The following is a 27,891-nucleotide window of genomic DNA, read 5'->3' on the forward strand; positions in this document are numbered from 1 at the left end:
ATGGCATCAATGGCAATATCATATTAAAAACGAGGATATTAGGAAAGAACCTGAAATTGTCAGCATCCAGGAATGCGTTAGTAGAGCTAATCTCAGTTGGTATGGTCACTTAAACAGAATGGGCGAAGAAAGATTAGCAAAATAAGTGTTCTCTGCCAGGTTGGCAGCAAAATGACCCAAAGGAAGACCAAGATATAGGTGGATTGATACGGTACAAAGTGCCTTAGATGATAGAAATATAAGATCTGATAATGTTGGAGTCTTGATAAGTAACAGACTAATTTGGAGGAAAATTGTAGATAGGAAGTTAGGAATGATGTAATTTTTTTCATGTAGTACTATCATATCCTGTACACCCCTTGAGGGTACATGTCAGGAATTTGATGATGATTTCAGTGGCCTATACATTCTTGACATTAGTCCTGTGAGAGAGACAACTGCATGCAACATGAGAAACAGTACACTACATGGCATTAGTTAAGTTCCTATAAAAGCCAAGTTTGTAGCCATGACATGTCATTTATATGCATTTTCAAAGAGAATAACAATATATAAAGATTTTGCAAGTGATTTGGACTCTAATACTGCAGTTTTTTGAAATGATTGATGGCAATTAATAGGTATTGTTTAAATAACTTCAGTTTCTCTCCTTGATTAATGAAAATGACATCCGTTAAGCCTGTCTTATGAATTGATATTTTTGAGAAGGGTTTGGGGAAGATGCTGAAGTTACAGCTGTTGAAAATGCAGCAGCAGGAAAGACTTACTTAATCAATGCATCTAATAAATACGCTAATTAAATTAAAAAGGTTAATGTATTTGTTGTAGAAAGACAGAGCCATGGGGAGGGGCATTTACTAAAATTAATCGACTTGTTGTCGAACTAATTTGTATATGGAGTCACTGTTATTTTGAAGTTAATGAGTTAGAGTTGTGGGGAGGGGGGGGGGGACATCGAGGTGGCAGGCTACAGGTATCATTCTGTAACAAATTATATCGAATGTCTGGTATGTACCTCCACAAGACTTGGATATTGTTAGATCTTATACTTCAGTTCTCTAACTGCATCTTGTCTTCCTCTGAGTCTGTTTTGCTAACATTTCCATTCTGTTTAAACAGCCACACCACCTGAGAATGGCTCTACTTACACATTCCTGAATTCTAATGTTAATATGACTGCAATTGATGCTGTCTATTCATTCCCCCTAATTTTTCCAGTTTAGACAGCTGACCTTCAGTGGTGTCTTCCCACACCCTATTAAACCAACAGTGTAATTTTTTTTTTTTCCCTAGCTAATCCAAGCTAAATTTACTCCCGATATCACAGCCCTATTTCAGTTCACAATGAACTCAGGCTATTTTGTTTGGCAAGGAAAATTCTACAAACAAATAGAGGGGACAGCCATGGGTTCTCCACTCTCCCCACCCTTGGGCAACTTTTATATGGAGACTTTTGAAGAGAAAGCCTTAAACTCTGCCCCACAAAAACCAACCATTTGGCCACATGGCTCTGATGCACTCCTCTCCTTCTTAACACACTTAAACAACCAACACCCCAGAATCAAATTCACCCTGGAAGAGGAAAAAAACAACTGCATTCCTTTCTTAGACACACTAGTCACCCACCAGCCTGATGGAACCTTGGTTTTCTCAGTATATAGAAAATCCACCCATACAGGCAGATACATTCACCAACAATCTCCCCCCCCCCTCCCCCCCAAAAAAAAAATCCAAAAAAAATATTGAAACCAGTAAACCACAACCCCCCCCCCCCTCCCTCACAATAAGGATTACTCTAAATCCATCACCATACCCTATATCCGAGACACCTCGGAAAAAAATCACAAAAATCCTAAAAAATAACTTCTTGTTACAAACCATATAAAAAATTGGCATCCCTGATCCACTCTACTAAAGAACCCCCCCAGACCTACCTGGTGTATACCAAGTCCCTTGCAGCTCCTACTTTGGCCAAACAGGCAGGACAGCAAATTTCAGAACACAAAGACTACATCCGGTTTCACCAATACAACCACTCTGGTCTTGCTGACCATGCGCTGGACACCTGCCATAGAATACGGTGGAAGAAAGCCAGGATAATACACCGTAGCATAGCATATACAGATATGAAAGGCTTTTCATGGAATCAACTTCAGCCCTAAGAAACGATCCAAACCTCAACAAATTTGGCTGCATGAGACTTCCTTAAATTTGGGAAACCTACATCAGAAGACCTTCAGCCCAAGAATACCAACATTGCCCGCTAGAGGGCACCATCAGGACTTTAGGAGAAATAATAGCTTCAGACTTCTTCCTCATTTACTGTTTTGTTGTGCCTGCGTGCACGTCTTGTTCTTGAAAATGGCAACATGTCGTTGCCGAAATATTGAAATATATTAAAATTTATATCCTAGTACGTTGTAATTTCTTTAAATTATATAGTGAAAATTCCACGAGAATGTGAAATTGAATGTCCAAACAAAATCTTTGGACATTCAATTTCACAACGCATGATGTTGGATTGAGGAGGCAATGAGATAAGTTCAGTCATATTAAAATAGGCAACTATTCCTTACTCAGAAGTAGAGAAAATAAGATTATGGTGTGATAACTGCTATGGGCAGAACATAAATATGGCTGTAATGAATTTTCTTAACACATGGTGCATGCCATGGTTGAGTGAAAGAGAATGAAATTGATGCCATAGGACTGGCAGCAGCTAGTTTGTCAGTGCTCTGCAAGATATGTACATAATATGGAGCTGATAATTTTAAAAACTTAATTGCCCTGCTCACTTGCAAGTGAGGCAGAGCAATTGGGATTCGTTCTACTTGAAAATATCTTTCAGTGATGACTCACTCAAATAAGTAAATTTAAGAAAAATGAAGTTGAATTCCCAGAAATTTTAGACCAGACCAATTTCCACTAAGATCATTATTTATCTTTCTACTTTGATTGTCGTGTGAAGTATGAAATTTATAGTGACTATCCTGCAAGTGATTACTTAATAATTTTTTGTTAGTTTTTTCATGTTTGTGCTGCTGATTTTGGTATCATGTTAACTTTTAAAAACATTGCTTTTTTTTTTTAATAATGCCTGTTCTTACTATTCTCCAAAACTGATATATAACATTATATTGTCTTTTTCTACCATTATAAGTAGGGAGATAATGTTTTACAGAGACAACACCACTTTTAGCATATCCATAATTAATATCTAAATTATGTCAGAAATTATACTCTCAGTTTTTAAGTACGAAAAATCAATGATGCTAAAAGATTATTCTCCTAGCTATGCTGTGAGTCAGTGTACTATGCCTTGCGGATACAAATACATATAAAATCAGATCCCTACAAGAGAAATTTTAAGACCAATATTAAAATGTGAAGGTTGATATCCTAAAGCTTTATTTGTATAGTACACATTTTGTCAAAGAGAATTTGGTCCCCATCTCCCACCTTAAAAAAAAATGTAATTGATATATAGCAGGCATGTCCCTTTTTGCCCAGGCTACTTGTCATTAATTATCAACAAATGTGCAGCAAAGATATCTGCTGAACTGTGATAAAGCTGTGCTATGTACAGTTAATTCTTGTTGCATATATTTTTAATGAAATAGCTGCTATAGTAAAATTATATTAGAATATCATTTTGTCTCTGGGGTCAAGAATTTTTTTTGTGTGTGGTATAACATAAAAAAAAATGTCAGTTATTTCAATTTAGTCAATGAAAATAACTAATAACAGTGGTCTGGTATTTTGGTTAAATGTTTATGTAATTAATATTTTCCTAATTTTTAGCATTTAAATAATGACAACTGAATTATTTTGTATGTGGACTGTTGAATAGGTTTTTTCCAAGTCACGGAAAGGCCAGGTGAAAAGGAGTATATTTGCTTCACCTGACAACATAAATGGAAGAGTTGGGGTAGGAACATGTGGTATTGGAGGAAAGCCAATGACAGAATATCAGCAACAAGAAAAATGGCGGCGACCAATGGCACCACCTCATCCTTTTACTTAAGATGACTTCCAGAATGCTTCAATGTGAATGTACAAAAGAACCTGTCTTTACACCTTCTTAGTTAATCTTCAAAATTTTATTTTCCCAAAATGTGTACAAAATAGTATAACATATACTTTAATAAAACTGTCAGGTGGAAAATAGTCAAGTACAGTTCCATTGCAAAAAAGGAAAGCACAACTATTGCCCACATGCTGTAAAAATATCATGATCTTTAATAAATTATCTTTTTATAAATGACTTCATTTTTATATTGTTCATATATCATCTAACCTCAGTGCAATTTACAGCTTCTATATCAAAAGTATTAAAAATTCAGTGTTAGTTAGGTTAAAGTTGTATAACATTAATTCAGTTTAAGATTGGCAACTTAAAATAGTTGCTGCAAGAAGCAAATAAATAAGTCTAGGAAGTTAATGAACATTGAAAAAAATGTTAGCAAAGAATTCTATATAAATCTGCATAAAAATTGCAGGCCTTAATTTGATATGTTGCAGTTAAATCTTGTGAAGTTTGCCTATACATAATTTCAATTTTTAAGGCACTTATGGTCTGATATTACAAAATTGCCTTGCATAACAAACTATATTTTTAAGGCACTTATGGTCTGATATTACAAAATTGCCTTGTATAATAAACTATATATATCACTGTACACTGAGTTGCAAATTGATATTTAAAATATAAAAAAAGTAATACAAAAATTATGCAACTTTTTATAAAATCTGTAATACAAGTTTAACATACAGGTGAGTGAACAAAAATATTGGCAAATTTATCTACACACCACAATCCTGAATCTTCACTAATATACATCACACAGTTCTGAAGAAAATCAGCGTAAACTACATTTATCATTCAGACATTAATCAGCAACAAGTTGATTTCTTTGGCTGACTTCCAGCCATTCCTCGATAATCTAATGGCACTGTATCTATAGATTCTTCAAAGATTAAAGAGTGCTGATTGGCAAGAATCTGGATAAGAAAAATGAAATTTCAAAATTTTAGATACAGTTAAACATAATGTGTTACCTACCAATTGAAAACAAGATAACTGAGCATTTAAGGTTGATGGATTTGTCATTACGTACTAGAAATAATAGCAGTAAGTCATACCTTTGTAACAAGAGAGCGTGCAGCTTCATCAATATTGATGTTATCTTTTGCTGATGTCTCAAACCAACCTGCAAAACCATTTTCTGAACAAAACTGTTGCATTGCTGTGGGATTACTAACAATTCCTTCTTTAGGCATGTCACACTAGAAAAAGGGGAAAACATTTTTTTACAATGCTAACTGAAATTGAAGAAGGAAAATAATAATTACTTAAAGTGTAAAAATGTATTTTTAGAAAAGCCATAATTTTTGCATACATCTGACAGCAATCAAGAATTTTTAAACAATGCATGATATTGCCAAATACAGGAACACCTGAGAAATATAAAGTTTAAAATGTTACTTAATATGTTGAGCCTTGGTAGGATAATAGCAGTAAACTTTACATGTTAATGGAAGTTATTAATCTCCATTCTTCACAAGTACTACTTTGAGTAGTATCTGAGCACTGTTAACCTCCATGAATAAATTCCTCATGTCTTTTTATCCCACAAATAAATGCTCAAATGGGCTGACTCTGAGCTGAATGGCCATGCTATTATCCTCAAACCAAATGAATGACTGCTGGGCCACAGAATTCTCTAAGTATACGTTATCCAGAATGCAGAGGTACACCCTCTGTTCCATGGTTATCAATAAAAACATGCAAAAATTATTGACCTTGTGATGCTTACCATTTATTCAATCTTGATAATAAGAAAACAACACTACACTTACTGACAAGCATTTTGACATTTATACAGATTTAATGACTCATCATCACAAACCATAGGCTCACTACCGTTGGTGTCCAATGCCTCCCTCACTATCTTCTTCCACCTTTCTTTGTCCAGTGCACAGTTTCTGTAAACCCAATTCACACCATCTTTTATGTTGTCTATCCATTCTCTGTATGGTCTACCTCTTCTGTTTACACCATCCATAATACCAAACATGAATGTCTATCTTCTGATCCTCACTCATTCTGCAGATGTATCCAAATAATTGCAGCTTCCATTGTATAATCTTCTGCATTATATTCTCCTTTGGTTGTATCTTCCGATAGAGCTGAAATGGAATGTCGTATTGCCAAAACCCTTTAAATCCCAGTGGCATTATATGAAAAAAAAAAAAAAAGTGTTATCACTCTCCTAAAGAATGAGCATTAACATTTGTAATCCTAGTTCTGTAATGAGCCATTCATATATCAATCTAGAATTAGAACTATTCAAATTACAAGCAATGTTAGAAAATTCAAAATGAAACCATACCTTGTTTCCAAGAAGTATACATGGAACATTACTTCCATCAGGAAGGTGAACTTTATTGTCCAAGTCACTTTTCCACCTGAGAACTGCATCAAAAGTGGCTGAACGTGACACATCAAATACAATGAAAGCTCCCACTGCTTCTTTATAATAGACCCTTGTCATGTTACCAAATCTTTCTTGGCCTAAAGTTTTTAATAAACAAAACTCATGTAGCATACAAGAAAGGAACACTGAAAACAATTAAATAATGAACCAGGATTACACAGTAATCTGTTTGTAATGTAGTTTCTTTTTTCTCCTCACTTCAAGAATACATTAATTCTACTTTAATTTTAACCCTTAATTAGTACAATTAGCGATATAAATACACAGAGTACAAAATCATGGCAAACATTGTTGACCGATCTAATGAATGTCCTTTTCCGAACTTTTGCAGATTGTAGTCAAAGGAGGTAAGCCTCATCCTCCTCTTCCAAATTTACTGAGCAAGCACAAAGATGCAAAAACCGAGTACATGACACTTCTCTATTTTACAATACAATACAATATAGTACAAAGTTTAACAGTAAGTGACGTGCAGTCGAGACATTTTTGTTGGCCTTGGTTATTCTCCAGAGAGAAAAGCATGTGAAGGATAGCTGTTGTTCATTTGACCTTTATGCTTTCCACATTTAAAATTATATTAACACACTGTCACGTTCACACCTGGTAGCGTCTGCCATTTATTTTATGCTATGTTTTTATATATATATATATATACACACACACCAGAGGTGAGTATTCAGGTTTGCTAGGTGTGCACTGCACATCCACTGAAGAGCAATATTATATTTTTGCATTTATTCCCGTTAAATACTCCCCTAATTGTTTCCTGGCTTCGCATGATTCCTAAAAATAAACACAGTACGCTAATGCTTTATGAAGAGACACTTTTCACCACTTATACATTGCATCGCATTTACATTAATTTGTGACACAAGGGTCACAAATACATACACTTTGAGCTCTTTGAACAGATGCACAGATGGCGCATCAGTAGTTTTAAACTATCCAGAAGGCAAGGCAAGGTGATTGATTACCGTGTCCAATACATGCATGCAGCATAATGTGTGGGAGCAGAGTATCTTTCCATTCGTTTGAGTGATAAACAAAGCTGCTTGTGCAGTATAGCATCTGTTGAGATTGGATAGTTTTTTTTAAAAGGTATAGGGATATTTTTATTCTAGTCTTCGGAAACAACAGACATAGTAAAAAATTATCTATTCCTGAATAAAAATGAATAGTTCTGTATATTAAAAGAAGTTGTTGATCTACAACTTCTTTTAATATATTTAATAAAATGGAAGAGCCACTGACACTAAAATAATAATAATAAATGTAGAATTGCAGAAGGTGTGAATAATTCCTATAATGATTAGATATTATGTATCCTATTATTGCATAAAATGAATATCGAGTCTCAGTAAACAAAAGAAAATTCTTAGAAAATGAAGCGAAATATACATAACATACACAACAAATTTTACGAGATGATTTGCTGCTTCATCAAACCACTGTATTCCATCCATATCTAAATGAATCACCTGATCAACATTATTAGTTCATTGGATTAGCCTCTCCTAGTGACTGTTTATTATTGGTTTATTTATACTTTGCAAACAAATCTCTTTCCCTCTCATTTTTTTTTTTTTTTCATCATAAATTCACTTAATCATGTCTAGACTTTATAGGATAGCATGCTATTTGCTCTTCCCAGCAACTTATAGGACACACATAGCAAAAATATCAATTATTAATAATTTGTTTGCCATTATGAAAGTATCTCTACTCACACTTGTTCTTTTACATTTTCACGATTTATTAATGACGGTTCACATATTTACACCTTTGAGTAATTCAAATATAGCATTCCCATTCATTATTGCTTTCTAATATATTTAAAACCACTATGCAGATTTGGTTACAATTAATTGATAAAGTATTCAACATTATCCTACAATTAATTGCATTGGACCAATTAAGATGAGAGCTAATGCTATGCACTCTTAAAACTTTCATACATTGACAAAAATGAGGTCAAACTGACATGAATTGCCAGCTGCAAAAGCCACATGACAGTACAACCCAACCGAAATGGGCATGTGACAGCACTGATATATAATAATATTATTATTACATATATGTCAGCATATGTATGTCGAGCAGTCACATTTTCACAAAGCTTATATACCATATTAGTTGCACCTCTTTCTGTGAAATTTGATTTCTAGAAATTAGAATTTAAGTGCCTGGATGATATCGAATATCTCAAATTTAATTCAAACTGATATATATATATATATCAGTCAGCTGTTACATATATTTTCTGTAACTGAAAATTTGAAAGTGGATGTTAGGACAAATGTGTTTAGTTAGCTGCTATGTTTACTGTTACAATAAATCTGTTCTGTTTGCATGCAGCATAATCTGTAGGAGTAGTGTTTTTCCATTATGTGTCGTTCAAGTGCTCTAATTACACTAATTCTTCCTAAATATAGTACACAAGGACTAAATGTCTGTTTACTGTATTTAGTGATGAACAAAGCTACTTGTTTTTCTTGCTTGTGCAGTATAGTATCTGTTGAGGTTAGAAAGTTTATCACAGTATAGAAACATTTTTATTCCAGTCTTCAGAAACAACAGGCACAGCAAAAATTTATCTGTTCCTGAATAAAAATGAATACTTCTGTGAATTATAAGTTGTTGATCTACAATAAAATATTAGCATATGTGAGATCTATTATTGATAAGACTTCTAGAGCCACTGACAAAAACTAATGAATGTGGGATTACTGAAACTGTGGATAATTCTGATAATGATCAATTTTATGAATCCAATTATTGTATAAAATGTACTGAGTCTCAGTAAACAAATGAAAATTCTTAGAAAATTGAGCAAAATACACAACGTGCACAACAAATTTTGAGATGATTTGCTGCTATTTCAAACCACTTATATTTCTGCTACGCCTAAATGAATCACCTGATCGGCATTATTAGTTCGTTGGATTAGCCTCTTCCTATAGTTGTTTTTAACTGAACTACTAAATGTATATGGTGGCTGTTTATTATTGGTTAGTTATTTATACTTTGCAAACAAATCTCTTTCCCTCTCCTTGAAAGTTTCTTTTTTAAAATTATGCCATCATAAATTCACTTATGCATGTCTAGACTTTATAGGATCACATGCTATTCGCTCTACCCAGCAACGTATAAGTACACACATACCACAAATGTGAATTATTAATAATTTGTTTGCCATTAATGATCGTATTTCTACTCATACTTATTCTTTCCTTTGTATTTCCCATCCTCACACGACTTATTAATGATGGTTCACATATTTACACCTTTCATCATCACAAAATTTCTGATATCCTGTACACCATCAACATGAAAAATTTACATCATTACTAAGTATCTATCTACAATTTTCCTCCAAATCAGCCTGTTAAATGTCAAGACTCCAATATTATCAGGTCTTATATTTCTGTCTTCTAAGGCACTTCTTACTGTATCAATCCACCTATATCTTGGTCTTCCTCCTGCCAACTTGGCAGAGAACACTTGTTTTGCTAATCTTTCCTTGCCCATTCTGTTTAAGTGAATATTAAACCATACCACCTGAGATTAGCTCTGCTAATGCATTCCTGGATGCTGACAATGTCAAGTTCTTTCCTAATATCCTTGTTTTTAATATGTTATTGCCATTGATGCCATCTGTTCACGCCTCTAATCTTTCTCAAGACTCTCATATCTGTGGTCTCTAGTCTTTGGTCAAGTGTTTTATTTCTGAACCAGCTCCCAGATCCATAGGTTAAAACTGGTTTGAACGATGTCTTGTGTTCCGACTAATTTCTCTCTTACTCCATATGAATTTATTCAATTGACTGCCTACCATACCAGCTTTGTTGATTCTGTTGACTATTTCCATATTTAACTTACCATTTTCACTAAAAATCATGCCTAAATAGCTGAAATGTTTTACTTGTTCTCCATTCACAATGCAGTTGATATTTTCAATGTTTCTGCCTATTTTCATTCTTTGTATTTTTAATGCTTACCTTCATACTATATCTATTACAACAGTTATTCAATTTAGTAATGAAATTTTGTAGCGGATTTATTTAAAAGTATAACATCATCTGCAAAGAGCTAAGATTAACACCTCCAATTTTGATATCAGGTTTAATACCACTTTCCTTCATAATGTGATCCATATAGATAATGAATAACAGAAGGGATAATGTACATCCTTGTCTGACACCAGATTTAACATTAAACCATCTTCTTGTACTTCCTTCAATTCTGACTGCTGACTTACAATTCAAATAAAGACTAAGTAATGCTTGATATAATGCCCCATTGACACCATATAACTGTAGCGTATTGAATAGCTTCTCTCTTGGCACCTTGTCATATGCCTTTTCCAGATCGATAAAACTTCAATACAGATCATTGTTATATTCCCATGCTTTCTCAACTATTTGTCGTAAAGTGAAGATCTGATCCTGACAGCTTCTATTTGGCCTGAATCCAGCTTGTTCTTAATGCTTCTCTTCCACAATCCTTCTCAACCGTTTCTCAAGTATACTTGCATAAATCTTACCAGGAACACTCGGTAGGGAAATACCTCTGTAATTTTCACATTCAGTTTTATTTCCCTTTTTATATATGGGTACTATAAGATCTCTATTCCAATCATTGGGAATTCGTCCCTTTGTCCAGGCCTTCTGAACTATGCAGTGCAGCCACTGTATGACTTTTATACCTCCATACTTGAGCATTTCTAGTCTAATATCATCTACTCCTGCTGCCTTTCCACATTTCAGGCTTTTGATGACTTTTTCTACTTTAAGTATGGATATGTATTCCTGACTGTATGCCTGGTCAGTGTTTTTTTACCACTGTGCTGTCATCACAGCTTGTTTCATTTAGCAGTTTTTCAAAGTAATTACTCCATACTTCAAGGATATCTTTTTCTCCTGTTTTCATGTCACCTTTATCGTCTCTAATTCCTTTTACAGCACGCTTTCCTCCATTTCTGAGCTTCTTCAACAACCTCAAGAATATCTTGCCACCTTCTTGATATTTATTTTCTATGTTCTTGCCAAAGTCCTCTCATGACGTTTGTTTAGCCAGTTTTACACAATATTTAGCTTTCTTACATTTGTCTCTATATTCTCTAAGAACACACACTGACTTATTTGCTAGGAACTTTTGATATGCTTTCTTCTTTTCCTTCACTGCCTCTATCTTCCTGCATCCGCCATGGAGTTTTGATTTTTCTGTCCTTGCACACAACCTCACCACATGTCTCTCTGGCTGAATCAATTAGTGTTTTCTTCAGGGCTTGCCACTGAACCTCCAAGGTCTGGTTCCTGCTCTCAAACTCTTTCATTTTTTCATGAATAATATGTGTATTTTAGTCTACAGTTCACATCTGAGAGCTGCTCACTTTTATTCTCTTTAAAACTTTCTTACATGTTCTTCTTTTCAATATGAAATTCAATTTTATTCTGCTCAAGACTAAATGATGATCACTTCCAATTTTAAATCCTCTGTACATGCTGGTGTTCTACACCAGTCGGAAAACATCACTATCAACAATAACATAGTCAATGAGACTTTTCTTATTCTTTGCCTCTTCTCTCCATATGCACATTTTTATGTTGGAACATTGTGTTAGTAATAACCAGTACATGTCCTGAGCAGAAATCCAACAGGTATTTGCCATTATTGTTAGCTTTGCTCTTTTCTCCAAATTTTCCCAAAATATTTTTGTATGTCTGACAATCATTTCCTCAACAAGGACCAACTTTTCCTTTTTCATTGTGCCAGTTGCTTTCGCTCAAGCCTCAAATTCTTCCACTTCTACCTTAGTAGAACTTTCTGTGGGATTATAGGCACAAATAAGTCTCATTGTCCAGTTCCCCATTCTCATATTTGTCCACGTCACTCTACTTGAGACTGCCTGTCATTCAAGAAGATTACTCTCATATTTAGTGTTGAATAGCAGGCTACTCCTTTTCCTTGATTGTCATTGCCTGAATATAACATTTTGCATTTATTGATCAGAAAGATCTCACCAGTTTTTGTCTTTTGTATTTCAGTCACCCCATTATGTCGATCTGTTACTTATCCAGTTCTTCAGCTAGCTCCATTTCTTTGCCATTCAGTCTTCTTATGTTGATAGTACTGATCTTGAACTCTGGTAATGTTGAGTGGGGTAAGTTTTAGGATTTGTTCCAATAGCTGACTTTTCGCTGTTTGCCCTGGTTCCCCCTGGCAAAAACAACTGGGGCCTTGTTTAACCGGGCGGTGCCCCCAATAAGAATATAATTTGGTCAGCGAAATCCCAAATTGCCAGCCCACTCTCGTTCCATTCATTATCCAGGTAATCAATTAACATTATCCATTAACGTCCAATCCTCACCTTCTCGTGGTGCACCCTGTTAGGTGCACCACGAGAAGGTGAGGATTGGACGTTAGGTCAGAAGCCCTGGTCGGTACTCTGCATTCCTTTGAAGGCTATGTGGAGGTCTCCTCTCAGTTATATAGCTTTGACCCTTAATTACACCTTTTTTGAGTAATTCAAATATACCAACCAAATATAGCATTTGCCTTCGTTTTTCTAATATATCTTAAACACATTGTTCCCTCACCCTATGCAGATTTGGTTACAATTAATTGCATTGAACCAATTAAAATGGGCTCTGATGCACTTTTAAAACTTTCATACATCGATAAAAATGTAATCATATGGTCAAATTGACATGCATTTTGTAGCATGGGTTGCATAAGCCACATGACACCACTGAATTACATGGATGTGAAGAATCCATTGGACTTAATATCACCTTTGGGTATTACAGAAATTATCTTCTTCACGTGCCTTTTCCTATCTATTTGGGGTCAGCCTTTTACATGTGACTTTGTGCATGCTCCCAACTGACTTGCTGCAGAGCCTGATGCTGGGGAAAAGGTATTCATATCTGTCAATGTGTGTGTTCGTAGGGGCTGGTTTGCCTGTTCTGAGGAATGAAAAACCCGAGTTTGAAGGAGAAAAACCCTGCACCTCTGTATGAGACTGACTCACTTTTAGTCGAAAGAGACCAGATAAAGATTCCTTGTCTTTCTGACCAAAGAGCTTTGTCTATACCAAATGAGCTACAGAGGCTCTATTACAGAAATAACGTGGATACAAAATAAATATTTTGATATCCATGTGGCTGTTTGGGTGGTTAACTAAAATAAACATCAAACACTTAAAAATTATTATCACTTCAGATGAGTGATCAGTAACAGAGAGAGAAGAACTGAAGACTTGTAGATTGTAATTTTTCATTTTTATGAAATACATCCCATCTTCCTTTTCTGTTAGGCTCACTGGCCCATCACAGCCAAGTAACTTGGCTTCTCTTACTGCTTATGATATACATAGAGAATTAACTGCCATCTACTATGTCTGTAAATTACGTGTTTTTTGGCCAGTTTGCCTTTTTTGCAGAATAAAAAAAACTGCTATGTTTGTATGAGACTAGCTCAACTTCAATTGTAAAGCCCTGATAAAAGGCTGTATCCATTTTAAACAGGATTTGAACTCAGAAATGCACTACAAAGAAGAAAAGCTGTTGAAATCTCTACCTGCATTTATATGGTATAAGATATTTAAACCATATAGCCTCCAAGTTTTAAATTTGAACTGAACAGATGTATAGGCAGATGGTTTGATGTAAAATCAAGCGTTCGACAAAGATGTGTGCTATCTCTGTTATTATTCATCATCTATACGAATACCTTTAATGAAGAAGTGGCGTTAAACACAATATCCAATTACAAGTCTTCAGAAGCAACTAAAATGAGCAACTGCTAACAAATTTGATATGAAAACCAGCAATAAAGAGGTTTTTAACAAAGAATAAGTCAAACATTTTGGCTATTTAGGCAATTTTTAGAGACCATAGCAGATTACATATGAAAAGAGACAACAGAATAAGCAAAAATGGTATGATAGGGAGTCAACCAATAAATTTATGTCAAATAAGAAATGAGTCACTAGCAAATACAGTCTTCAAAGCAATTAATATATGTATGGATCTAAGAGTTTGGTTAGAAAAAAAGCAGCTGGTAAATGATTAGATGCCATGTGTTGCATCTACTCTTTGTTCAACCCTACCACCTTAGATTAGCTCTGCTCACACATTCTTGAAAGGCAAGTGATGTTAAATTCCTTTTTAATATCTTCATGTTTAATATGGTTTTGCCACTAATACCATCTATTCACTAAATTTTTTCATAATCCTTAAAGGTAGGTCACTTAAGCAGAAAGGTTAACAAAACATTGTGCCAGGATAATAGGAAAAGACCTACAGGAAGACCAAGATCCATGTGGATTGATTGCCGGTAGTAGGGCCTTAACACGTTCGCTGCCACGCTACTTTGGCATAGTCTGTTCCCATACGCCAAGCAATTTTACTTCTTCAAGGTCAGTACAGTACTCTCGTTGCCGGCAGTCAGCGTCATACGAGTATACTCATAGTTGGTTTGTGCAGAGCATATACCATCTATGAGAATACACAGTTTTGATGCTAGCTCCACAAGCCAAGCATTTTCACTTCTTCAAGGTCAGTACGGTAATCTCGTTGCCGGCGGTAAGCGTCACACAAGTATACTCGTAGCTGGTTTACCAACTACGAGTATACTCGTAGTTGGCAGCGAACGTGTTAAAAGACCAAAGCCACCTAGCGGCAGGTTTTGACAACAAAGTGCATTTACCCCATTCTACTATCAGCATTAGTCATCCAGTTATATGCACTGAAGTGAGCACATACACAAGCTATTTATTGGATTAGTGACGAAGTGACAATGAAAGAGCTTGAAGAACAACGTGTGTGTGTGTGAAAGTTTGCTGTAAACTCGCTAAAAATTTTACAGAGACATCACAGTGCTATGAGTAGTTTAAATGTTTTAAAAAAGGCAGAACATCAGTTGGTGAAAACCCCAGGCCTAGACAACCTTCTACATCAACAGGCAGACTTTTTCTTGTTTCCCAAAAGACCATGGCAAGAGAGTTCGTATTGCGATTCATGAAAATCATTGTTTAACTGTCCGAGAAGTTACTGACAAAGTGGACATTAGCATAGGATCTTGCCATCAAATTTTGACTGACAAACTTCAGATGCATCACATCAGTGCAAAATTCATGCCGCATTTGTTGACTGATGATCAGAATAAGAACAGTGTTGAAATCAGTCAGGAACTGCTTACCAATGCAAATGGCAATAAAAACTTTCTTAAGAACAGATGTGGGTTTATGGCTATGATATTGAAACAAAGATGCAATCATCGCAGTGGGTAGGGAAAGGGTCTCCTCATCCAAAAAAGCATGGATGGGTCGGTCAAAAATCAAGGTGATATTGGTTGTGTTTTTTTGATTAGAAAGGCATTGTCCATTATGAATTTGTACCATGTGGTCAGATGGTAAACAAAGAGTTGTACCAGGAAGTTTTAGTGGATTTGAGGGATACTGCACCCAGCATCCCTCAAACTTGGATGTTATTAAAACCAGACTTGGATGTTGCACCACAACAATGCATCAGCTCACGTCACTCCTCGTCTGCAGTTATGTGGCAAAACATCAGACATCCGTCGTGCCTCCATCCGCCCTATTCTCTGGACTTATACCCAGCAGACTTTTTCCCATTTCCCAAACTTAAAACCACTTTGAAAGGACGTCGTTTCCAAACCATAGAGGAGATTCAGGAAAATATGATTAGAGAACTGTGCACCATCACAGAAAGGAAGCATTCCAACAATGGAAGAAATGTTGGGAACGGTGTATCGCCAGTAGAACAACTACTTTGAAGGGAACAGTGCTTAAAATGTGTAAAATGAGCAATAAAGCCTTTATAGCAAAAGTTCGGTCTTTTTTTTTTTGAACATGCCTTGTGTGTGTGTGTGTGTGTGTGTGTGTGTGTGTGTGTGTGTGTGTGTGTGTGTGTGTGTGTGTGTGTGTGTGTGTGTGTGTGTGTGTGCGCGCGCGTGCGTGGGCATGCAGAGATGGACAAGGAAACATGTTAAACAAAAAATGAGTAAATGGAAAGAATATTTCCATGAATTGTTGAATAAAAATGAAGTTCTGCAACTTAAAATTATATATACCAACTAATATTGAAGAGGATGATTCTGTAGAGCTACCATCCAGAAAAGAACTTAATGATATTATACATTTACTCAGGAACAACAAATCCCTGCAGAGTTATTACTGAAAGCAGAAGGAAAGAAACTAAAAAATATATATAAATTGATTTGAACCATATGTAATAAACAAAGTTCCCAAAGAATAGAAAAAGAGTGTGATCTGCTAGATAAATAACAATGATAAAATGGTCTGTGGAAGTTAGATATTCCTCTATTTATGTACAGCATACAAAATATTTAAAATCTCTTCTTCAAAATACCTATTTTGAAGAACAGATTAACCCTTTAACTGCTGATTTTATATTCTACTGACATTGTCCCATGTGCTGAATTAATTTTGCAAAAAATTTATAAATAAAATCAGTTAAAATTCTTACTGAAGTAAGAAGTTCGGACAGCATCATATATTCTTGATATACACTTGTTCACTCACAAAAAAAGGCAATAGTGTTTTATAAAATTTGCATAATCAAGGGGGGTGTCCACTTGATTAAGCAAATTACACACAATTTATGTAGAAATTAATCAAAATATATCAAGAGCACTATTATTTACAACAGTTATTACTAAGTCTACCAAGTGCCAGGGTATGAAAATCCTAAAAATTTAGCATGGAATAATATTTTTCAAAACACAGCTGTACACAGAGTCCAGCGTCACATTTGGTGCACATATATTGGCTCTCATGATGCTTCTTCTGCTCGAGTAGTATTGGAACAGACATAAACTCGAGCTGCATTCTTCTTCTTCTCAGTAGAAGGTACAAGAGAAGGGGAATGCCTTTCTTTGAGATGCAGTGGTTGATCTCCAGGTGATGGACGTCCTTTCAACCTCCCTATTGTTCTGGGGGTATAGTACTTTTGAATTATTTCCCTGATAAGCATTGTGTTTTTTCCAAATTTTACATTATAGAGACAGTGGGAATTTAAAGTATGGTCATATCCAGAAGGTGGAAAAATAATTTTTTGTAATAGCTAGAAAAATGTAAAGTTTTTGAGGGATGATGTTTTTCCACTGCTTTAGTCATGAAGATGGTGTAGATGATCTATTATTTGTGGTGAAGACATGAAACTTGTTTGTCTCGTCAGCTATTGTTGTCATTAGTTCTATGGCAAAAATTGTTCTAAAATATCTAAAGCTGAAGAATCATCAGTGATATTACCTTTGATTATTCCTGAATTACTGCTATCAAATTCATGTACACTTGAAGTAAATGCATCATCACGCCACTTGAACAATACATCTTCGGTACACATTTGCTTATGCACGTTCGTATCGAGACTTTTGTCACCATCTTGCTCGCTTGTAACACTTACATCACCAGGATCTTCTTCATCTGAAGTACACAATTCTCCCGACTCATTTGTTGTTAACAATTTATCAATTTGATCATCAATAAGATAATGCAGCTATTTACTGGTAGACGCCATATTGTGACATCCCTGAAAACCCCACAGTCACGTGGTTTATGCATCGTGCTGCATATGATTAGTTGCACCACTTCAAATTTTTCTCTTTAGATGTCAAACAAGGACAGGAACCCAAGTCAAATAAACTTCAATTGATTACCAATAGATGGAAGAACCTACCCGCGAAGTTTGAATATCTTACGACGATTCTTTCCATACTAAAAAATTCTCTGAATATGGGAGGTGTGCCAACCATACATATATGGGTTCAGCAAAACAGGCATGTATTTCCGAGCCCGTAATAATATGTTCTCAGCAGTTAAAGGGGTAAACCCATTTATGAAGAAGATAACTGGTATCTACCAAGGAGGTTTCAGGAAAGGCAAATCCACAGTTGATCAGATATGTATAGTTAAAATCAGTAGAGAAGTTTTGGGAATTCGATATAACTATATTTTATATTTTTATATATGATTTTTATATGAAAAATTTATATATGATATATATATATTTATTGAGTTGTTGCATGTGACAGAAGGATCTCAAAATCAAAGAGTAACTATTCTTCCTCCAGTTGGTGGCAATGATCATGCGGTACTCACTTGGGAAGTGAGTAAGTTTACGAATGTTCCATTCAGAAAAGGTTATAATGCTGAACTACCAAGCAGGAAATTATGACCAACTGAAGGGCATACTAAATTCAATGCAATGGCATAGATGATTGGATGGGAAGAATATCGACAGTGCATGGGAAGCATTTATAAATAAGGCTCTGAGAAAAAATACAAGAGTGAACCAATAGTATCAATGGCAGAATCATATTAAAAATGAAGATATTAGAAAGGAACTTTTTGACATAATTAGCATTCAAGAATGTGTCAACAGAGCTAATCTAATCCACTTAAATAGAATGGGTGAAGAAAGATTAGCAAAATTGGTGTTTGATGCCAAGATGGCAGGAAAGAGACCCAGAATAAAAATCAAAGTCTAGGTGGATTCAGTCAGAAGTGCCTTAGAAGCACGGAAGCACGAAATGTTAGACATGACAATATTGTAGTGCTCACAAGTAATAGATTGATTTGGAGTATGAAAGTCAGCAATCAAAAACACTATGAAAATATGAAGGTCCACAGAAAACATCAACTATCCTCTCAGAGAACTTATAAAAACATTTCTTTTATTTAAGAATACTTTTGAGTGAAAACCAAATTAAATATGGAAATAGGTAATAATAGAACAAGCAAATGGTGGAGAGACAGATGAATTTTCAGACCCTCAATCACTAGCAGTTATGAATCTGAACATTTGATTAAATAAAACATATAATCAAAGACTAAAGACCATGGATCAAGAATTCTGAAGAAAATTAGGAAAAAAAGATGGCAATGACAGAAGCATGAAGATATCAAAAAGGAACTTGCTTAACATCATTAATGTGCAAGATGAATGCAATGATCACTTAAATGGAATAGGGGAGGAAAAATTACCAAAACAGGTATTTGATGCTAAGATGGCAAGATAAAGATCCAGAAGATGAGGATTTTGGATTGACAGTTAACTGTGACTTAGAGGTCCAAACATGATTTGATGATACTGACAATTTTTAAGACATAAAAAGCTAATAATTTCAGTGTATTACTGAAAGTAAAGTAAGACAAAAAGGAGATGTGAGAAATAAAGCGAGGACTGAGTTTCAGAAATGAAGTTGGAATCTCTACAATACTGAATGTTTCCTATTCATGATTATTTAATTTAAAACATAACAGAGAAAAAAATTTTTTGCAATTGTGTTTTCGAGTTCCATATGTATGAACAATGCTATGTTGAAAAGAATTCACTAAACTTTTCTGTAGTCCCTAGAATTTGCTACAGTGTGAACTGACTGTGCTTTCTGAATAATACAACTTTTTAAAAATATCTCTTGGATTTAAATTTATGGATTATAACAGTTTCTTTTCCTTTTTTTTTTCTTCTCCAGAAAATTTGATATTCCTTACAGAATGCTCAGCCAATTCCTGAATCTAGACACTTCCAGTCTTTCTTGACAAACATAAAAAACACCTCGGCATACAGAAAATTAGTTTTTTCTTCCTTCTTTTGCTCTGAATTACCACAATCAATATTCAATAATTCAATATTGTTCTTGCATTCAGAAATGATTCTCCTAAGAATACACTAAAATCCTTTGCTCAATACAGAATAAAGCCATTATGCTGATCAATACCTTATCAATTCACTACTCACATGTTCAGTTTCTGCAGGTATTTCCATGTTATTGTACAATTCTTAATCTGTTAAAGTATATACAACAGCTATTCAACACTACTTCATAGTTTGACCAAACTTGGAATTTTCTTTTTGTCTTATTTCCTTGATTGTTGTCTCCCTTATGTATTTCCTGCTGAGTATAATCTACATGTTGTATTTAAATCCAATATTAATAAGTTTCTTTCTCTTTAATTTGCTCACCATCTCCAGTATTAATATGCCATCTGCTGAATAATCATTTGTGTATGTGTGGAATTATTATAAAATAAAAAACTTTTTTTACCTTTCAAACATGAAAATCAAAATCCAATCATGTTAACATGACTAACTGCAGAAACTGCCTGTCAGAGACAAATGTTAAGACTAGATGAAGATCATGTGATTAGATAGTGTTACTATATGCAAGTATAAAGAGTGTATATTTAATAAATACTTTACAATAAGGGTATTAAACTTTTTTTTGTTGTTGATGTACGCCCCCATATTTCCTTGAAGATCTGATACTCATGAAAAACATTTTGAAATTCTATAAATATTGTTACTTAACACCTACAAGGACTCATCATGGATTCCATAAATATGGAGTAACTATTTTTCAGATGGTCTGTTTGTTAATGAACATGTCTGTTCTCCATATTCAAAGTAGTTGGACTGAAGTAATTACTAAATTCAACATTTGACTGGTAGGCATTATATTTATTATCTGGTTAAAACATACTAAAGAAACTCAATATGGTACAACATCTTATTGAAGAAAAAATAAGTTTATCCCTTCCCATTAAAATATATCAAAAATTTAAGTTTTCAATACAAACATTTTATACTGATAAATACCACTACTTCAGAACTATTACTTACCTGCAATATCCCATAACTGTAGCCTAATCAATGTATTTTCATCCCAGTTGAGCACTTTAAGGGCAAAATCTACTCCAATCTATTAACTTAAGTTATGGATAACACAGCCAATATGGAAAATGCCTTGTTCTTTTTCATTTCATTTACTATCGTGAAATTCATATTGAACGAAATATGTGAATTATTTGGATCATAAGGAAATGAGTTATATTATTTTGTCAATATTCTGACTTATGGTTAAAGTCATTTATGAGGTTCATATAGAAAAGTCTTGTAAAAGGATCCTTCAGATGAAGTTATTGAGAATGCTGAATTTTTCTTTTCTAACTGTAGTTGTTTTAGTGTGTACGCATGCATACATGTGAAATCTTTCTGTTTTTTATTTTCTGCATGTATTTGTCACACTTAGTGAATTACATTTTGATTTTAGCTGTTCTGTGAAATATAAAGTATGCTTTATGTAGATAAGTTGTGGATTTTTAAAGTGGATGGAAAAGGAGTGGATACAACTTGAATTCAGAGTTCATGTATTGGTTACTGAGGGGGTGAGAATGCAATGAAAAGAACAAGTACTCATCTGATAGCAAAGAAAAATAATACGAAAGAGCAATAAGTGAATAATAAGGTAATGAAAATGTAGGCAAGTAATCTTGTGCAAGAAGTCATCAATGACAGCATGAATGACAAAAGCAATACAGGCAGAGCAAAACTGAGGTAGACCAGATGTGATATGATAGAAGTGAATGTAGTAGTAGTAGGGTGGAAAGACAGAGGCAAAGAAGCAAAAGACAAGTGAACCACATTGTCTTTTGAAAAGAAAGAGAAGAAAGGAAAATACCACAGACATTGCTATAAGTAGCATTCTTCAATTTATTCCTTAACTCAGAGTTTCCCAGATTTTTCCTATAACGGAACACTTCACAAATCCTGAAATTTTCAAGGAATACCTTGGTTATTTTGTAATGTATTAATAATTAATTATGGCATAATCCTAAAGAGTATTAGTACACTTATCTATACGGTGTGACATGTTGACAAATATAAAATTAATTTAAATCAGTTATCAATCACTGGACTAATGAAATCTTGGAGCATCTTGTAGTTTCCTCAGGCCAATATCATTAAATTAATTTGTGCTCATTTTCATTGACATATCCCATTCTGATCACCAAAAATTTATAATATTATTATAAGTACTTATGAGTGATGCAGACTTTTTCTCCTGTGTGCTGGTAGTTTTCTCCTCCTTTTGTACATCATGGAGATCGCTTTGTAGGCTGGAGGTGGATGAATCACTATCTATAACGTCACAAAACATTATAGATAGTGATTCAATAAAAGATTTCTTAACACCAACATTAAACAAAGTCCCTTGTCTCTTATTCATATTAAAATTTAAATCTGTTGGCCTATTACTTTTAAAAAATCATGGCACTACAGTTTATTCACTACAAAATTGACTTGCAGGCAATTTTTATGACCAGTCATAAACAGCGGAATTCCCTTTCCCGAATATTGAAAGATTTCGATGTGTGAAAATTAACAATAATTCATGAATATTTCCATGTTTAAAAATTTTCGGCTTGGTCAATGACATTTGCAACACAGATGTTATTTCGTTCAGTTTTGAGGACAGAGGATATGCAGCCCATTGTTGTAATCGGCTTGCAGACAATTTTTATGACCAGTCATAAACAGTGGTATTCCCTTTCCCAAATTACATCCATGTTTAAAAATACACGGCTTGGTCACTGACATCACGGAACACTTATTCACTTTCGGAACACAATTTGGGAAACCCTGCCTTAACTGATTAATCTACGTCAATTAAAAAAATAATAAAATAATTGGCATTTCTTATTAAAAAAAAAGTTCATTAATGCCTTTTTATGTGAAAGCAAGAGAAAGGCTACAATTTAAAAGTACTACCTGGCTGCTTCTATTGTTTTAAATGTTGAGAATATAAATTCTCCTTTAAAATTTCTAAACTGCTGCTAGCCTTCTGGCTTTTCAGTAACTGACTCACTTTTTTGCCATTAAAAAAAAAAGGCAAATTTTCTGTATACTGTATCTTGGAAAATCTGAAGCACTCAATAACAATCAAGGTTTTTTTTTTCCCTTCATGTTCTTCCCACATAAAATTAATGCACTTTATGTTGGAATGTTATATTAATTGCTAGTCTTATGGTCCTGAGCAGAAATCTAAAATTATTATTAGCCTTATTCTTTTCTCAAATTTTCCCCAAAACATTTATGTATAGGATATCTTTTCTGTTTGCCTCCAACAAATAACCATTTTTTTTTTACTTTAGGTGCTGTCCGATGACACCTCCACTTCTTTACTATTAGAGCCTTCCATGAGACCACAGGCATACACTAAGTCTCATCATCCAATTTCCATTTTGATATGTCACATCACTATTTGAAATTACCTGCCATTCAAAAAGTTTATTTTCATGCTTAATATTTAATACTATAAAAAATTCCCTCCTTTCTCTGATTGCTGGTGCCTGAATAAGTATTATTTAGGATTTCACTTGGTTTTCAGCCTCCAAAATATTGTACTGATTATGGGTACTTCTCTAATTATTCTGCCAGCTCCACTTTTCCATTTATGCTTTATATGAAGGTGCCTATCTCCAATTTTGCTGAGGTTCTAATAACTGACTTTTCAATGTTCATCCTAGCTCCCTGATGAAAATATCAGAGCCTTATAAAACCAAACAATGCTTCAGCTAGCATGAAGGATTATGCTGTACAATGAAAATATTTTATTATGTGAATCCCACCCAAAAACGGTTGTAATTTTCACACACATACACATGGTATAGAATATAATTTGGTCAATGAATTCTCAAACTGCCCAAGGCCACTGTAGGATATCTGTATTAAAATTCAGATATCCCACAAGTTAAAAATATATAAATGAATTAAAGTTAGAAGTTAATAATGAAGATTAAAGTTAGTTAATTATGTCACAAGCAAGACATTTTGCAATTTTATCTTTGGTTAGTGAAGTCTTGCGTAAATGTGAAATAAATTTATTGAAATTAGTTATTAGTGGTTAATTGTGTTAAAAGGCGAATGTTAATGCTGTAATTCACGTTGCATGACAGTAAATAAGTGAACTTACCTCAGTGCATAAAGAATTCAGAAATGAACTGTTATAAATTCTGGCTATTTCATTGTGAAATTGTAATCGAATAAACTTCTGCATTGTGAAGGAATGTCATTTCAAGCCCAACTCTGGAAAACAGTAATGGTGACATACGATGGATGGTAGACTTAAATGGAAGTTTCTCAGTTGCATTTCTGAGCATGCTTAGAAGTGAAAAAAATGTTATCAAACATTGCTAGGCAATCAGCTGTCCATGGAATAAAAAAGGAACACAGCAGGAGTAAAGCTGTGGCATTTCTGTGTCTTCAATATATGAAGATTAGACAAAAAATAGAAGAAAAGTTAGAAACAGAAGACAGGGAGGATATCCTTGGTATAAAGAGATAAGTGAAAAGTTTATTGTAATCATTTATCCATATAGGATTTAATTCAGTTAAAGCTGAAAGGAACTTGATTAATTTCCAGCTCATATAGAGTGGGCCCAGAAAACTTTGTTTTATTTAGAATTCTCAGTCTGATATATGATTTCTAACAGTTTATATGTTTTTAGTTATTTCTTCTGAAGCTTTCATATAGAAGGCAGAGTTTCTGAAGTGTTAAAACTGTTGATAAGGTTTTAAGAAGAATGTTGAGATTTTATATAGAAGGTTAATTCATTCTGATGTGATGCTGTGGTTAATAGTTTGTTCAGTGGAGCTTGCTGTTACTTTCATATAGAAATTGAAGTTATAGAAATGTCTTGGATTAAGATAAGTGATGTTTTCTTCAGTGTTCTGTGATTTTAGGATGCAAAGAAGAATTTGGGTGACTCATGTTGCTGTTATATGGAGAGCAGTTTTTGTGTTAGTCTTTCTCTTGTGTGAAATCAAGAAGAAATAAGTTCTGTAGGAGGCAAGAGACTAAAGTTCAAAACGTTTTTATCTACATAGGATAATAATGAATATTGGTTTGTGACTAAAAGAAGTTGTGCACATTTAAGTGTTTTTATCATTGTGAATTGAAGGGAACTGGCACTTAAGTAGTAGTTTATTTGACTGTCTGTATATATTTGTGTTTTTTTCTTCTCTTTTTTTGGTAAATTAAAGATTTCCTATTTTAGTTAAAAAGTGTTTGAAGATTGAATCTCTTAATGGGTTAAATGAGTTTAAAAAGGGTAATTTAGAAGTTAGGTTACATGTGAGATATCGTGGAATATAAACCTGTGTGCAAGGGTATAATTTCAGTGTTTTCTTTTTATTTTGAATTTAAGAGTTTTAAACTACTGAGTGTGTGGAGGAGGAAAGTATAAAAATACACATCCTTGTTCATTCATCGTCCAAATAAAGACCAAGAACGAAAGGTACACATTTCAGGTGCCATGCCCTATTTTGAAATCCAGTTCAGCCATGAATACAATCTATTAGTGGATAATGCAACCAGTGGAATACAAATCTGCGTGCAAGGTTAACTAAGGATATAATTTCAGTGCTGCTACTTTCATATAGAAATTTCTCACCAACATTATATATATATGTAACCATTCAAAAAAAAACTGAACACCATGTATTATACATTAATAATTGCAAAGAACAGTTCTGCTGTTTCTTATAAAAATCATTTTTTAAAAAAAAATTTCAACATGCATTTTACGTACAATACTAAGGTAATTTTTAGTAAAAAATAAAGTATAAACAAAAGTTACCACTACATGCATAAAGGATACTGTTGCTCTATAATGCTGTGAGAAAAACTGATGAACGTAACGCTTAATAATGCTTGTTTTTCCTGTTCCCAGCTCACCAATCACAAGTATTTTGTATAAGTGTTCTCGTTTTATGGGCAACTGATCTGCCTAAATGGATAAAATATTATAATAAATATTGAAAATTATATGCAAACTTAAATTTGATTGTTGGAGATGGAAGTTAAATTTGATTGCTTAGATAAGTTTAGTTTAATCCTTTATCCAAGTGTGAGCAAACAAAGTTTGTGCCTGAAAGTATCTTCAGGACTGGGGTAAGGTAGTGCAACATCAGGCAACTCGTTGCAAAGGTGGAGAAAGCTCTTATCATTCCTATCTCAGTATCTCCCATAATGCAAAGCACATCTCCTTGCGGATATGTGTAATGCTATGCATTAAGGCAAGGGCCACTACCCATACCGGTTTCGACCTTTATTGAGGTCCTCGTCAGTGGGAGCCAGGCCCAGCAGTGGAGATACAAAGGCAGAAGCAATGAGAGGTCATCCTAACCTATAGGAGTGGCCCTTGCCTTAATGCATAGCATTACACATATCCGCAAGGAGATGTGCTTTGCATTATGGAAGATACTGAGATAGGAATGATGAGAGCTTTCTCCACCTTTGCAACGAGTTGCCTGATGTTGCACTACCTTACCCCAGTCCTGAAGATACTTTCAGGTGCAAACTTTATTTGCTCACACTTGATTGCTTAGAATAAAATTGAGGAGAGAGGAGGTTGCATAGTTGAAATATAAATACAATTGGCCAAAACAGCTATGGCTGTTTTGGTCAATTGGCTGCAAGGCCAATGCGTATATATGGTAATAAGTGCACTCTAGCTGGTTTTTTTTTTTTTTTTTTTTTTTTTTTGGGCCCATGCACAGGAGGTTGATCAGTCAACCTATAGTACATGTACATTAACACCGTGTATGGGTAAATTACAAGTTGAATACATTATGTTTTATATTTTATTGAATGAAAAACCAGTTTCCAGGAAGGCGAGGGGGGGGGAGCAGAAAGTATATTATGCAAAAAATTGTGTCTGAATGGAATGCATAATTTACATAATTTGTGATTTATCCACAATTCATGGACAAACCCAAAAGAATTACATAATTTATGGCTGATTCATTATTTGTGATTAGTCCATAAATCATACTTTGGTGGCGGGAAGGGTGGGGTTGCAGACCTCTTTTACAAATTGATCAAAATAAATCTCCACCCAAAGTTAGGTAAAATATACACCCAACTCTCTTCTGAACCACAATCAATGTGATAAAGAGTAAAATATATTATTATTTAAATCCTTAAGATGAACTATTTATTTAATTAAGATTTATTTTATTTACAAAAATACTGAAATTCTTCAAGTAATTAATTTAATATTTTTTTTTTTATACTTTATTGACTTATCTAATGTTTATTCATTCAATGAATAAAATATGTTGGAAAAGTGGTAATAACAAATGAGATGATAGCAAGAATGCAAAGGAAAAGAGGTTGATTATGAGGACAGACTGAGGGCATGCAGACTGCAGAGTTTGGTAGATAGAACACAAAGCAAGATATGATCAAGACATTTAAGCTATTGAAGGGTTATTACTGTGTTAATACTGAGGAGATTTTTCATGTGGTAGAGTGAGGGGAAGGAACAAGGATAAGGGGGGGGCATCCCTGGAAATTGCAAAAGGGAGTGGTGAGTAAAAAGGTAAGTAGTAAGTTTTTTACATGGAGATTGGCAAGAGCATGAAATGCATTACTTGAGAGGATGGTGAACAGGCATACAATGGATGAGTTTAAGGAATGGTATGATAGACTAATTACCTCCCATAATGAGTCTTCTGACTTCATAGAGATCAAGAAAATAAAAGCAGCACACCCCAGT

General features: G+C 34.2%; 2 protein-coding genes across 3 annotated transcripts in view; one reads left to right on the forward strand and one right to left on the reverse strand.

Annotated features, from left to right (window-relative positions):
- Spf30 (survival of motor neuron-related-splicing factor 30) overlaps nucleotides 1-4,264 on the forward strand; it is an 85,431-nt gene extending 81,167 nt beyond the window's left edge. The window contains exon 7 of the mRNA XM_090407722.1: nucleotides 3,851-4,264. Coding sequence (XP_090263848.1) covers nucleotides 3,851-4,024 — 174 coding nt within the window. The 3' untranslated portion in view covers nucleotides 4,025-4,264. The remainder of the gene's footprint in view (nucleotides 1-3,850) is intronic.
- Nucleotides 4,079-27,891, reverse strand: part of Rab32 (RAS oncogene family member Rab32) — a 92,745-nt gene continuing 68,932 nt past the window's right edge. For both annotated transcript variants that reach the window (XM_090407723.1, XM_090407724.1), the window contains exons 2-6: nucleotides 25,990-26,118; nucleotides 21,170-21,248; nucleotides 6,393-6,574; nucleotides 5,143-5,286; nucleotides 4,079-5,001 (exon numbers count right to left, since the gene is read on the reverse strand). In XM_090407723.1, coding sequence (XP_090263849.1) covers nucleotides 4,894-5,001; nucleotides 5,143-5,286; nucleotides 6,393-6,574; nucleotides 21,170-21,248; nucleotides 25,990-26,118 — 642 coding nt within the window. In that variant the 3' untranslated portion in view covers nucleotides 4,079-4,893. The remainder of the gene's footprint in view (nucleotides 5,002-5,142; nucleotides 5,287-6,392; nucleotides 6,575-21,169; nucleotides 21,249-25,989; nucleotides 26,119-27,891) is intronic.

The sequence above is a fragment of the Typopeltis vanoorti genome, chromosome 17, assembly GCF_054136105.1.
Source record: "Typopeltis vanoorti isolate ZY-2024b chromosome 17, IOZ_Tvanoo_1.0, whole genome shotgun sequence".
NCBI classification, from domain to species: domain Eukaryota; kingdom Metazoa; phylum Arthropoda; class Arachnida; order Uropygi; family Thelyphonidae; genus Typopeltis; species Typopeltis vanoorti.